The 13,730-nt window shown below is 44.6% G+C and overlaps 1 protein-coding gene across 2 annotated transcripts in view; it reads left to right on the top strand.

Annotated features, from left to right (window-relative positions):
• Positions 1–13,730, top strand: part of DAPP1 (dual adaptor of phosphotyrosine and 3-phosphoinositides 1) — a 56,856-nt gene that overhangs the window by 30,545 nt on the left and 12,581 nt on the right. For both annotated transcript variants that reach the window (XM_002716954.5, XM_070047834.1), the window contains one exon: positions 4,942–5,072. In XM_002716954.5, the coding sequence (XP_002717000.1) occupies positions 4,942–5,072 (131 nt within the window). The remainder of the gene's footprint in view (positions 1–4,941; positions 5,073–13,730) is intronic.

Genomic DNA, 13,730 nt, shown 5'->3' with positions numbered 1-13,730 from the left:
TCTTTCTCTGCCACCTCTGCCTCCTGTTGCCTTTTATCTGAATCTTCACCAAGGCCTGGAGTTCATTTGGTCCAAAGATCACAAATCCAGAGTTTGTCTCCACAGAGCTGTGGTGCTGTCTTGGATCTTGGGTGGAAATTAATACATTACATCACATTAGATAAGTTTCTTTTGATTGCAAAGGGGAGTCAAATTTTCACCAAGGATGTTAATACAGGCTTCCAGAATTCAAGGGCAAGCTGAACAAACAAGAGACAACAAGGAATCCACTCAGTAATCATGGCAACTCCTAGGCTTTCAGTACAATGAAATGCCTACCTTGAGCCCGTTCTGATCATCTCAAAAATGTCCCTCCACTGAGGGTTCCTGAAACCAGGTTGTGTGTCAAAGACAGGAGACAATGGGTGACTTCATGTAGTTCAGAAACTGAAGTTGGTAGACCTTCTCTCCAAACAAGTGGATCCCCGGGAAGTGAACAGAGTGAGCATGGCTGGCCATGGGGAGCCCAGCAAAGCTGAGCCGTCTGCCTGTGCGTTCTGGGAGGAGGCAGTCCACTGTCAGCCCCGCAGCCAGCCGGAAGCCTATCTTATCTATCTATCTATCGCAGTCTTTCTTGGGCAAGAATGGTCAGCTGAGGAGACCCGCCTGTTAGGAGCAGATTAGTATCAGTAAAAGTTATCATTTTATGAGTGGTTTGTCCTTTTTCTCATCCTGCGATTCAGTCTAGCCTCGTTCATGATCTTACCAGCTAAAATCAATGCACCTTCAGTTCTACTTTCCTGGTTGGTTGAGTGCCCTCCTCGCTTTAACTTTTGCTGGGTTAACCTTTAGAAGATGGCTATGGGATCATTGCGTCCCCCACCCCAGTGGAGATTTGAAGTCATACCTGAAGTGGGTTGTCTTGTGCTGGCCCCACCACCAAGGCAGATGTGCACCAGGGAGACAGGGAGAACTCAGTGTCTTCCTTGATTAAGCCAGAATTACTGTAGCACTCAGTCACTCCCTCATCAAGCCTTCATCATGTCACAAATTATCACATGACGGAGGTGCAATGATGTCTGAGATGTCACACCTGCTCTGAGGGGCTCACTGAGCTTGGAAATGTGCTTGTTGGAGAGGCAGTGGTTTCCTAATGCCATGTGGTTATGGCTCTGCAGGCTCAGGTATTCCCAGCCCCGACGTCCTTACACTGCGGCACACCAAACCCCGGGTCTCTGCCTCTCTCCCAGGGACTGAGAGAAGGGTTTGATAGGCCGAATCACAGCCCCTCCCAGAGACTTCCACATTGCTGCCCAGACCTGTGAGTGTGTTCTGTTATATGGCGAGAGGGAATTCGGTTTGCAGATGGAATTCAGGCTGCTCATTAGACAACTTTAGGAGTGGGGAATTATGCTGGATAACCCAGGGGGTCATTGCAATCACAGGCCCTTATTAGAAGGCTGGAGAGGGAGGACCAGAGGCGGCAGCCTGAAAAGGACTCGCTCTGCTGATTTTGAAGATGGAGGAAAAGAGTGGAAAGTCAAGAAATGAGGGCAGCCTCCAGGAGCTAGAAAAAGCAAAATAAGGACTCCGCCCTCGGGGCTCCACAGGGGAAGCAGCCAACACCTTGCTCTTACGCTAGTGAGACTCGCTGGTCCCCAGCACTGTCAGAGGAAGAACTGGAGTTGTTTTAGGCTATTGAGCTTGCGGTACTTTGCTACAGTAACAACAGGAATATAGGTAAGAGTGTGCTTGGGATGTGGGTGTCCTATCAACTAGGTACACCCCTCTAAAGTATCATTTAAAGATATTTTCACATTGAGTACATAGAATAGCGTGAAAACCTCCCAGTGGCTTTAAAGATAAAACAGAAGATTTCAAAATAGTTGCAGGTTGTGAACTGCTTTGAGCTTTAGGTGACAGTCACCCTTTCTTCCACTGTTACAGCAAAGCTGGAGTCAGTGCCTATTAAATGGCCATTGCTTTGATTCCCAGAACAACGTGGCATCCAGATCTTTATGTTTTGAAGAATTTTTATTTATTTGAGAGGCAAAGAGAGAGCCAGGGAGCAACACAGACAGAGAGTGCTTCAATCAGCTAAGCTGCTTCCCAAGTGCCCTCAAGGGCTAGGTCTGTGCACAACCATAGTCGTGAGCTGGGAACTCAATCCAGGCATTCCGCATGGGTGGCAGGGACACAACTACTTGAGCCAACCCCTACCGCCTCCTCGGGTCTGCATTAACAGGAGGTTAAAGTCAGGAGCCAGATCTAGGAATAGAGCCCAGGTACTATGATATGAGACTCAGGCATCATAAACCATGTCTTAAATGCAAAGCCAAATTCTCACCCTTAGCTTTTTTTTAGCTTAACATTATAAAAATCCATATTCCCCAAAATGCCATCATTAGAATTTCATTTAAGGGCTTAAGAATAGTCTATATCAAAGAATCATAATATCTGAGCATAATTTGCCCGAGCATACTGTGCCCTGCCACAACAGGGTGCCCTCGCTGGGGCTGTTTCTCGAGGGCAGGTCACATAGGAGCCCGCCTGGAGCTCTCCACGCGTGTGCAGCAGTGCCCTGGTGCACAGGCAGCCCTGAGCCTGCACAGCTCCGGCATCGCTGCTTTCGTTCTGACTGAGCAACTGCAACCGGCCCCTTCTCCTTAAATGACTGGCTCTGTTCTCATGAAAGGATCTCTTTGACAAGAGCACACAGACAGTGTGCAAGAGAGACTGGGGCTCTGAAAATGCACACCCCATTTTTTCACGCTGAGCCCAGTGATCCTGATGTGAAATTGCACATAGAAAGAGGTAGGGGCCAGGGGAGCTCATTTTCTGGGGCCAAGATCAGAGGCCCTCTTCTGGCTTTTCTCAGCCCACCTTTCCATTCTACAGCACCGCATTACCTGGGCCCAGGCGTCAGAAGCCATGGTGCTGATTTTGCAGCCAGACACTGTACAGATTCAAACATCATCGGACAACTTTTGTGCAGATTAATAATGCATCATTAATATTAAGTCCTTGTCTTTGTTTTAGCAAAGAGGAGGCATTTTTCTTTCCTTGTTGTCTCTCCCTTACCCCAATTCAGGATCTATACTTTGTTAGCTTTTAAATCACCCTTTCTTTTTTATTATTTATTTATTTGAAAGTCAGAGTTACACAGAGAGAGAAGGAGAGGCAGAGAGAGAGAGAGAGGTCTTCCATCCGCTGGTTCACTCTCCAGTTGGCCACAATGGCCAGAGCTCTGCCAATCCGAAGCCAGGAGCCAGGAGCCAGGAGCTTCTTCTGGGTCTCTCACGCAGGTGCAGGGGCACAAGTACTTGAGCCATCCTCCACTGTTTTCCCAGGCCACAGCAGAGAGCGGATTGGAAGTGGAGCAGCTGGGACTCAACCAGTGCCTATATGGGATGCCGGCACTGCAGGTGGTGGCCTCACCCACTATGCCACAGTGCCAGCCCCTTAAATCACTCTTTCAGGGGAGCTGGATCTGACCACACATGTCAAATATCACTCTAGCCCAGCCCCGCCTTCTCACTCTTTATCCTTTTCTCTGCTCTCTTCATTGTTCCCTAGCACAGCTTGCACCTGTCATATCATCTTTTTTTTCCTTTCCCTCTTCTCCTTTTCTCCTCTCCTCTCTTTTCTTTTCTCTTTCCCTTCTGAGAACGTAAGCTCTATAAGAACAGGTGCTACATCTCTAGCCAAGGGCATGGAATGCTTTGGAATAAATTACTGGATTTTTCACATCTCCTCAATGTCTCATACAATGCTAGACTTATCATATAAAATAAATATAAAAATAAAAGGAAACGGGAGCAAGGCAGAAAAAACCCTTCACTTGCCTTTTTGGTAGTCAAAGTTTCTAGTTTCTGATTGACTGACTGACTGAGGGGAGGAGGCAGAAGGGGAAATGCCCTCCGTGTTGACTCAGAATTGCTCCAAGTCTTTGTGTGAAGTTCCCAAGCCCCCTGGCCTGAGCCCTTTTGCTGCCTCACCACCCCCTGAGCCCCTGAGACATCAGTGGACATGATCACACGTGAGCCACCCCTTCAGCTCATGTTCACTTAAGAAAACTCAAGGCCTCCTTTAGTTTATTTTAATCGGGTGGTTAAGAGAGAGGGGAGAAGGCAGTGAGTCCAGTTTTTTGAGATCCACTGATTGGTTACAAGGTTGTTCTAAAACTGATTTAAAAAAAAAAATCGGGGCTGGTGCTGGGGTGTAGTGGATAAAGCCGCCTGCAGTGCCAGCATCCCGTATGAGCGCTGGTTCATGTCCCAGCTACTCCATTTCAGATCCAACTCTGCTATGGCCTGGGAAAGCAGTAGAAGATGGCCCAAGTCCTTGGGCCCCTGCACATGCTTGGGAGACCCGGAGGAAGCTCCTGGCTCCTAGCTTCGGAGAGGCGTAGCTCTGGCTGTTGTGGGAGTGAACCAGCAGATGGAAGACCTCTCTCTCTCCCTGCCTCTCTCTGTGTAACTCTGACTTTCAACTAAATAAATAAATCTTTAAACAAAAAATTGAGGCAATGGAGGGGATTCTCCATATTCCGGGGCAAGTCTTCTATAAAGCCCACCTGGAAGGCTTCTGGGTTTCTCGTAGGATCTGTTTCAACTGTCAGCCCCTCTTTGAACGCTTTCCTGAACCCTGCCACAGGAAGGTTCCTCAAGGCCTCCCACGTGCTGTCACTTTGGTGGCGTCTCCTGAGCCTGGTGGCCTGGGGGACTGTGTCTGTTACTGGTTCTGAGCACCAGGAGGCCAAAACCGTCTTTCATGTTGTATATCTCAGAGTCCAGCTGCAGGGCCTGGCACGTAGTCTGTACTCAGAACATGTTGAGAAAATGAGGCAGTAAATACTTGAAAAACACAAGAGACTTCAAAACCAGGCTCAGTCACCCCATTAGCATTGGACTTTCCTCCTAGGGATGCCACTTGATGTTTTATTTTTCTCTCTTCATTCAGGCAATCTGATTGTTCTGAAACATCCTTATCCAAGGAAAGTGGAAGAGCCTTCCATTTACGAATCCGTCCGGGTTCACACAGCAATGCAAACAGGAAGAACAGAAAGTGACCTTGTACCTACTGCACCTTCCGTAAGTGACCGTCAACTTGACCGCAAGCTTTCACTGTTTAAATGCCATAAAGCGTAATAAGAGTTAAAGTCCATTTACTCACATCACAATTCTAACTTCAGCTATAAAACTTAGAAAGTAATGCCAGATTCCGCCTATTATGCAGTTCCTATGGTCCTGGGTAAATCATAAAAAAAATACAATGCAATGGTGATAAGATTTTTAGTACTTAGAAAATGACAGGTAAATCTCTGTCTTTAGTTAGCCAAATAAGTCCGTGGTGCAATGTATGAGAGATGTTTCTGTTTACCTAGTTGACTAAACTGTTATTCTTTGACAAGTTTCTTTTATAAAGAAAAAAAAGTTTTGCATTTCAGCTGGAATAAAAAGTAGTGTGTAGCTTTACTGTACAAACTCAGGGTGTAATCTTTCCTAGCTCTTCTTGCTTCCTGATGGAAGAGCACAGAAGAAAACATTGCCCGTCTTTGCAACGTGAGCTCTTGCTGGGTTTCAGTGCCAAGGAAGCACTGGGTGTTGGTCTCACAGTGTACTGAGGTCTGCAGACTGTAACCCTCTCAAGAAATCTGGACTTGTGCAGCTGATAAAGGGGACAATACCCAAATGAAATACCAAGAACTAAGACTGGAGAGCAGTCATTCCACTTGAAAAATAATCACTTGAAGATATTCAGCTATGAATTCTATGAAACTATATGTGATCTTTCCGGGCTCTGCAGTACTTTTTGCTCCCCTACCAGCAGAGAAACCTTTAGAAAAAGCAGACCCTCCCCAACACCTGTCCACCTGCCATCCTGTGGTGAGGCCCAGGAAATTCATGGTCCACCTGGACCCTGCTTGTCCTCTTTGTACTCATCTCCTGTTCCCCCCAGGCTCACTCTGGGGAACCTGCATCTCTCAATAATGCACTTGTCTCAGTGCTCCTTCTTCCCTCCCCATATCTGAAAGTCTGCCACAGCCATGGATGTCCACCCATCCCCCAAGACGTGTATCAGGGGGCAGGGTCTTCCAGAAAGCCTCGCTCGACCCCACTGGCTTCTTTTCCAATGCCCTCTTACCCAGCAACCTGCTTACTTTTGTCCTTTAATGGTCATGCTCTCGGGTAACCACCTGCCCGGCTGTCTGTCCTCTTCCACAGTTCTGTACTGCTAAGGACATGAGTCATAGCTTGTCTTTGTAGGTCTTTAGGTTATCACAGTTCATGGCACAAATTACACTTCTGTTTCTAGGTCACATTCCCTCAAAAACAAAAGTTCTGAAAAGGAGTTGATGATTTGAGGTTTGGTTAGATTTGGGAAAGGAGACAGCAGGACTCTGAACTTGAGAAACTTAGACAAAAAATAGCCCAAAGTCAACAGGACAGTACAGAAAATTCCAGCTCTAACCTTGAACCAATTCTTTTTCCCAATCAATGCCTTAGTACTTTCCTCTTTACCCTTCTTTAACCCACCACCGGTCACTTCAACATCTCGTTCATCTGCACTCCGTGTAACTCTACATTCCCCTATCACACCTCCCCTCAAGATCCACTGAAGGTCATCAAACCCTCCCCTACTCTGTGTGCCTGCCATCAACATAAGATGCAGGGGCAGTTATGCTGAATTTGCCAGGTTCGTGCAAACATAAGGTGCAGTAGATCTGAGTAGAAGCAAGCCTCCTTTTACCACATGCTGGAAAGCCTTGTTACTTAGCTTTTTGCTTACTCTAGAGAGCAGAGAGAGCCACCTGCCCCAGGATCTACATGTGAAATACATGGAAAGGTTCTGTACAGTGAGGTTTTTACATAGAGGTTGAGAATGAAGGGACTCACCGTATAGTGAGATGCCCACAAAGTTCATTGTGCTTTAGTATGGACATACACTCGCACAAGACAACTGTAAAAGCTTTCCAGGGGCTGGTGCTGTGGCACAGTGGGTTAAAGCCCTGGCCTGCTGCGCTGGCATCCCATAGGGGTGCTGGTTCGAGTCTCGGCTGCTCCACTTCTGATCCAGCTCCCTGCTATGGCCTGGAAAAGTTGTAGAAGATGGCCCAACTCCTTGGGCCCCTGCACCCACGTGGAGACCTGGAAGAAGTTCCTGGCTTCTGGCTTCAGATCAGCTCAGCTCTGGCCATTGACGTCATTTGGGGAGTAAACCAGCAGTTGGAAGACTTATTTCTCTCTATCTCTACCTCTCTCTATAACTCTGTCTTTCAAATAAATTAAATAAACCTTTTTATTTTTTAACTTTTATTTAATAAATACAAATTTCCAAAGTACATCTTTTGGATTACACCGGCTTTTCCCCCCCATAACCTCCCTCCCACCCGCAACTGTTCCATCTCCCACTCCCTCTCCCATCCCATTCACATCAAGATTCATTTTCAATTCTCTTTATATACAGAGTACCAGTTTAGTATATATTAAGTAAAGATTTCAACAGTTCGCACCCACATAGAAACACAAAGTGTAAAGTACTCTTTGAGTACTCATTATACAGTTAATTCACATAGTACAACACATTAAGGACAGAGATCCTACATGGGGAGTAAGTGCACAGTGACTCCTGTTTTTGATTTAACAACTGACACTCTTGTTTATGGCATTAGTAATCACCATAGGCTTTTGTCATGAGTTGCCAAGGCTATGGAAGCCTTTTGAGTTCGCGGACATCGATCTTATTTAGACAAAGTCATAGTCAAAGTGCAAGTTCTCCCCTTCTTCAGAGAAAGGTACCTCCTTCTTTGATGTCCCGTTCTTTCTGCTGAAATTTCACTCACAGAGATCTTTCATTTGTCTTTTTTTTTTTTTTTTTTTTTTTTTTTTTTGCCAGAGTGTCTTGGCTTTCCATGCCTGAAATACTCTCATGGGCGTTTTAGCTGGATCCGAATGCCTTAAGGGCTGATTCTGAGGCCAGAGTGCTGTTTAGGACATCTGCCATTCTATGAGTCTGCTGTGTACCCCACTTCCCATGTTGGATCATTCTCTCCTTTTTAATTCTATCAGTTAGTATTAGCAGACATTAGTCTTATTTACGTGATCCTTTTGACTCTTAATCCTATCATTATGATCAATTATGAACTGAAACTGATCACTTTGACTAGTGAGATGGCATTGGTATATGCCACCTTGATGGGATTGAATCGGAATCCCCAGGCACGTTTCTAACTCTACTGTTTGGGGCAAGTCTGATTGAGCATGTGCCAAACTATACATCTCCTCCCTCTCTTATTCCCACTCTTATATTTAACAGGGATCACTTTTCAGTTAAATTTAAACACCTAAGAATAATTCTGTGTTAATTAAATAGTTCAACCAATGGTATTAAGTAGAACAAAAAAATACTAAAAGGGATAAAATATTAAGTTGTTCCTCGACAGTCAGGACAAGGGCTGATCAAGTCATTGTTTCTCATAGTGTCCATTTCACTTCAACAGGTTTCCTTTTAGGTGCTCGGTTAGTTGTCACCGATCAGGGAGAACATATGATATTTGTCCCTTTGGGACTGGCTTGATTCATTCAGCATGATGTGTTCCAGATTCCTCCATTTTGTTGCAAATGACCAGATTTCATTTTTTTTTACTGCTGTATAGTATTCTATAGAGTTCATATCCCATAATTTCTTTATCCAGTTTACCGTTGATGAGCATTTAGGTTGATTCCAGGTGTTAGCTATTGTGAATTGAGCTGCAATAAACATTGAGGTGCAGACAGCTCTTTTATTTGCCAATTTAATTTCCTTTGGGTAAATTCCAAGGAGTGGGATGGCTGGGTTGTATGGTAGGGTTATATTCAGGTTTCTGAGGAATCTCCCGACTGACTTCCATAGTGGCTTTACCAGTTTGCATTAACACCATCAGTGGGTTAGTGTCCCTTTTTCCCCACATCCTCGCCAGCATCTGTTGTTGGTAGATTTCTGAATGTGAGCCATTCTAACCGGGGTGAGGTGAAACCTCATTGTGGTTTTGATTTGCATTTCCTTGATTGCTAGGGATCCTGAACATTTTTTCATGTGTCTGTTGGCCATTTGGATTTCCTCTTTTGTAAAATGTCTATTGAGGTTCTTGGCCCATCTCTTAAGTGGGTTGTTTGTTTTGTTGTTGTAGAGTTTCTTGATCTCTTTGTAGATTCTGGTTATTAACCCTTTATCTGTTGCATAGTTTGCAAATATTTTTTCCCATTCTGTTGGTTTCCTCTTCACTTTCCTGACTGTTTCTTTTGCAGTACAGAAACTTCTCAATTTGATGTAATCCCAAATGTTAACTTTGGCTTTGACTGCCTGTGCCTCCAGGGTCTTTTCCAAAAAGTATTTGCCTGTGCCTATATTTTGCAGTGTTTCTCCAATGTTCTCTAATAATTTGATGGTGTCGGGTCGTAGATTTAGGTCTTTAATCCACGTTGAGTGGATTTTTGTGTAAGGTGTAAGGTAGGGGTCTTACTTCATGCTTCTGCACATGGAAATCCAGTTTTCCCAGCACCATTTGTTGAATAAACTGTCTTTGCTCCAGGAATTGGTTTTAGATCCTTGATCAAATATAAGTTGGCTGTAAATGTTTGGGTTGATTTCTGGTGTTTCAATTCTGTTCCATTGGTCTATCTATCTCTTTCTGTACCAGTACCATGCTGTTTTGATTATAACTGCCCTCTGGTATGTCCTGAAATCTGGTATTGTGATGCTTCCTGCTTTGTTTTTGTTGTACAAGATTGCTTTAGCTATTTGAGGTCTCCTGTGCCTCCATATGAATTTCAGCATCATTTTTGCCAGATCTGAGAAGAATGTCTTTGGTATTTTGATTGGTATTGCATTGAATCTATAAATTGCTTTTGGGAGAATGGACATTTTGATGATATTGATTCTTCCAATCCATGAGCATGGAAGATTTTTCCATTTTTTGGTATGCTCTTCTATTTCTTTCTTTAAGGTTTTGTAATTCTCATCATAGAGATCTTTAATGTCCTTGGTTAAGTCTTCTCCAAGGTATTTGATTGTTTTTGTAGCTATGGTGAATGGGATTGATCTTAACAGTTCTTTCTCAGTCGTGGCAATGCCTGTGTAAACAAAGGCTGTTGATTTTTGTGCATTGATTTTATATCCTGCTACTTTGCCAAACTCTTCTATGAGTTCCAATAGTCTTTTAGTAGAGTTCTTTGGATCCCCTAAATAAAGAATCATATCATCTGCAAAGAGGGATAGTTTGAGTTCTTCCTTCCCAATTTGTATGCCTTTAATTTCTTTTTCTTGCCTAATGGCTCTGGCTAAAACTTCCAGAACTATATTGAATAGCAGTGGTGAGAGTGGGCATCCCTGCCTGGTACCAGATCTCAGTGGAAATGCTTTCAACTTTTCCCCCATTCAATAGGATGCTGGCCGTGGGTTTTTCATGAATTGCTTTGATTGTATTGATGAATGTTCCTTCCATACCCAGTTTGCTTAGAGTTTTCATCATGAAAGGGTGTTGTATTTTATCAAATGCTTTCTCTGCATCTATTGAGATAATCATATGGTTTTTCTTTTGCAGTTTGTTAATGTGGTGTATCACATTGATTGAGTTGCGAACATCGAACCATCCCTGCATACCAGGGATAAATCCCACTTGGTCTGGGTGGATGATCTCTTTCTGATGTGTTGTTGCATTCTATTGGCCAGAATTTTATTGAGGATTTTTGCATCTATGTTCATCAGGGATTAAACTTAACCTTTTTAAAAAAAGCTTTCCAGCAGATTCTGAAATGTCTCTCCTTACTCCTCACTATGGAATGCTTGCTGATTGTGCCAGCAAGGCTGGGGAAGAGAGTTCTGATCTGTTTGAAATGCTCCTTTCCCTTCCTAATGCAAGAACTCCCAGCCTTCTCTGAGCACCCCAAACGGCCACATGGTGCTGCACCTCCATCTCCAACGTGTGAACACTGAAGTTTTTCAACCGTCTTCAACCGTCTGTTTTGTCTTTTGGGGATGTGGTTCTTTCATAAGGTCTACCAGTGGAGGAAGAGAATTAAGTGCTGTTTATAGGAAAAAAGAACTTGCTTGAAGTGAAAATGAAAGATGCCCTATTGCCCAGAAATATAGATGATTGCGCAAAACTGTTTAGCATCCTCTGGCAGTCACTTTTTGGGGAAATTGCTATTTACACTTTTAATAAACAGCAATGCATGGGGTTCCTGACCATGATTAATTTAACTAAACTCATGTATTGTATGGATATTTTTAAGTGCCTACACTACATCCAGCACTGTTTTAAGCACTGGGTGTTTGAGAGTAAAATAGGCACAAGCTCTCCCATCATTGAAGCCTCATTTTGGGTGAGGAAGGTCACAGACAATAACAACATAATAATACAATACCAGATGGTAATATGTCATAGAAAAAGTGGAGTGAAACTCGGGGGTAACATCTGAGTATTCTGAGTACTTACTGTGTGCTCACTACAACAGAGCAGGGGAAATTTTGTATACTTGCATACACACATACACATACATACTTTTATCTCTCATCTGTCATCTCTATATCCATCTATCTACCTACCTCTGTCTGCCATCTGCCTGTCCATCTGTGTCTAGCCGTCTCTCCATCCATACGTTCACTCAATACCTCCAATCCTAATCTGGTACTCGAGGCTCATGCTTATGTCTTTTTCTTTTCTTATTTGTAACTCCCTTCTTCAGGGTGAGGAATGTGGGCTGCACTACCCTCAATACACTTACTTATTTCATGATATGATCAACTGAATGTAAGCAATTTTCAATCACTGTTCATACCATCCACCATCCTATCCCCAACATTCTGATCATCCAACTCATGCTCCAACATCAGTCCCAAGCCACTGCTACCCATGCTGTCAGTGCTAACACCCATCTAGCCTGACTTGGCCTTGAAAGTGTACGCTGGTCACCTCCTCCACTCCGTTGAGTAGAAGCCCTCTGTGTCCTACCAGGCTTCACTACCACAGTAAGCTGCTGCCACCACCATTGCCACATCATCCATACAGAGCCCCCCCCCCCATCCCCCGCTAGGGCTTCACCACCCTGTGTGAAAGTGCAAGCAGGTCTTCAGACACACAGATATCTTTTTTAAAAAGCATTTACTTATTTATTTATTTATTGAAAGGCAAAGTTACAGAGAGGCAAGATGGGGGTGGGGGGAGGGGAGAGGGAGAGAAATCTTCCATCTGCTGGCTCGCTCCCCAGATAGCAGAGTTGGGCTGATCTGAAGCCAGGAGCCAGGAACTTCCTCCTAGTCCCTCACATGGGTGCAGTGGACCAAGGACCTGGACTGCCCTCTGTTGCTTTCCCAGGTGTACTAGCAGGGAGCTGGATTGGAATTGGAGCAGCCAGGACTGCAAGTGGCAGCTTTGCCCACTATGCCACAGCATCTGGCCCCACAGATACTCATCTAGCTTCACACCTGATGGCTATCAACTACATTTAAGTCAGGCAGCTGGTAAGTAGGTAGGATGGCAGGAAGGGACTATTTATTTATTTATTTACGTATTTGTCTATAACAGAGCCATTGAGCCTTTTTTAAAAAAAATTATTTGAAAGGCAAAGCAAGAGAGAGAGAGAGAGCTATCATCTTTCATCCACTGGTTCACTCCTCAAATGGCTGCCTTGGCTAGGGCTGGGCCAGGCTAAAGCCAGGAGCCTGGAACTCTATCTATGTCTCCCACGTGTGTGGCAGGACCCCAATGACTTGGGCCATTTTCCATTGCTTTCCAGGCACATGAGCAGGGAGATGGATCAGAAGTGGAACAGCCCGGACTCAAACCAGTGCTCTGATATGGGATGTCAGTGTCATAAGCAGTGGCTGAATCCACTGTGCTACAACACTGGCCCTTTAATCCTTTATTTTTAACCACTAAGGTTGTTTCCAATTTTAAATTCCTCTAAATATCTTTCCTGTTATGGATTATAGATTTTTTAAAAGATAAATTTGCTATGAAGCACTGTAGCACAGATAAAGCCAACACTTGGGATGCCCACATCCCATATCAGAGTGCTGGTTCAAGCCCCAGCTCCTCTGTTTCCAATCCGGCCTCTGCTAGTATATACTGGGAGGAAGCAGATGGCTCAAGTGCTTGGGTCCCTGACACCTATGTGGGAGACCTGGAAGAGAAAGTTCCATGGCCCTGGCATTGGCCTGGCCCAGTCCCCACTAATGTGGCCCTTTTGGAAGTGAACCAGTGGATAGAAGATTAGAAGGTATCTCTCTCTCTCTCTCTCTCTCTCTCTCTGATTCTTTCTTTTTTAAGGATTTATTTTATTTATTTGAAAGACAGAGTAACAGACTGAGGTAGAGTCAGAGAGAAAGAGAGAGGTCTTCCATTCCACTGGTTCACTCCCCAAATGACCACAACAGTCAGAGCTGAGCTGATCTGAAGCCAGGAGCCAGGAGCTTCCTCCAGGTTTCCCACACAGGTGCAGGGGCCCAAGGAGTTGGGCCATCTTCTACTGCTTTCCAGGCCACAGCAGAGTTGGATTGGAAGAGGAGCAGCCAGGACTCGAACCAGTGCCCCTATGGGATGCCGGCGCTGCAGGCTGGGGCTTTAACCCACTGCACCACAGCACCAGCCCCTCTAACTCTATTGCTATTGCTTTGCCTTTCAAATAAATAAAGAAATCTGTAAAAATATTATTTTATGGGGCTGGCTCTGTGACACAGAGGGTTAAGCCACAGCCTGCAACATTAGC

This window comes from Oryctolagus cuniculus, chromosome 8, assembly GCF_964237555.1.
Source record: "Oryctolagus cuniculus chromosome 8, mOryCun1.1, whole genome shotgun sequence".
Taxonomy (NCBI): Eukaryota; Metazoa; Chordata; class Mammalia; order Lagomorpha; family Leporidae; genus Oryctolagus; species Oryctolagus cuniculus.
The sequence above is the reverse complement of the archived record's forward strand: the minus strand, read 5'-3'. Positions and strand labels throughout refer to the sequence as shown.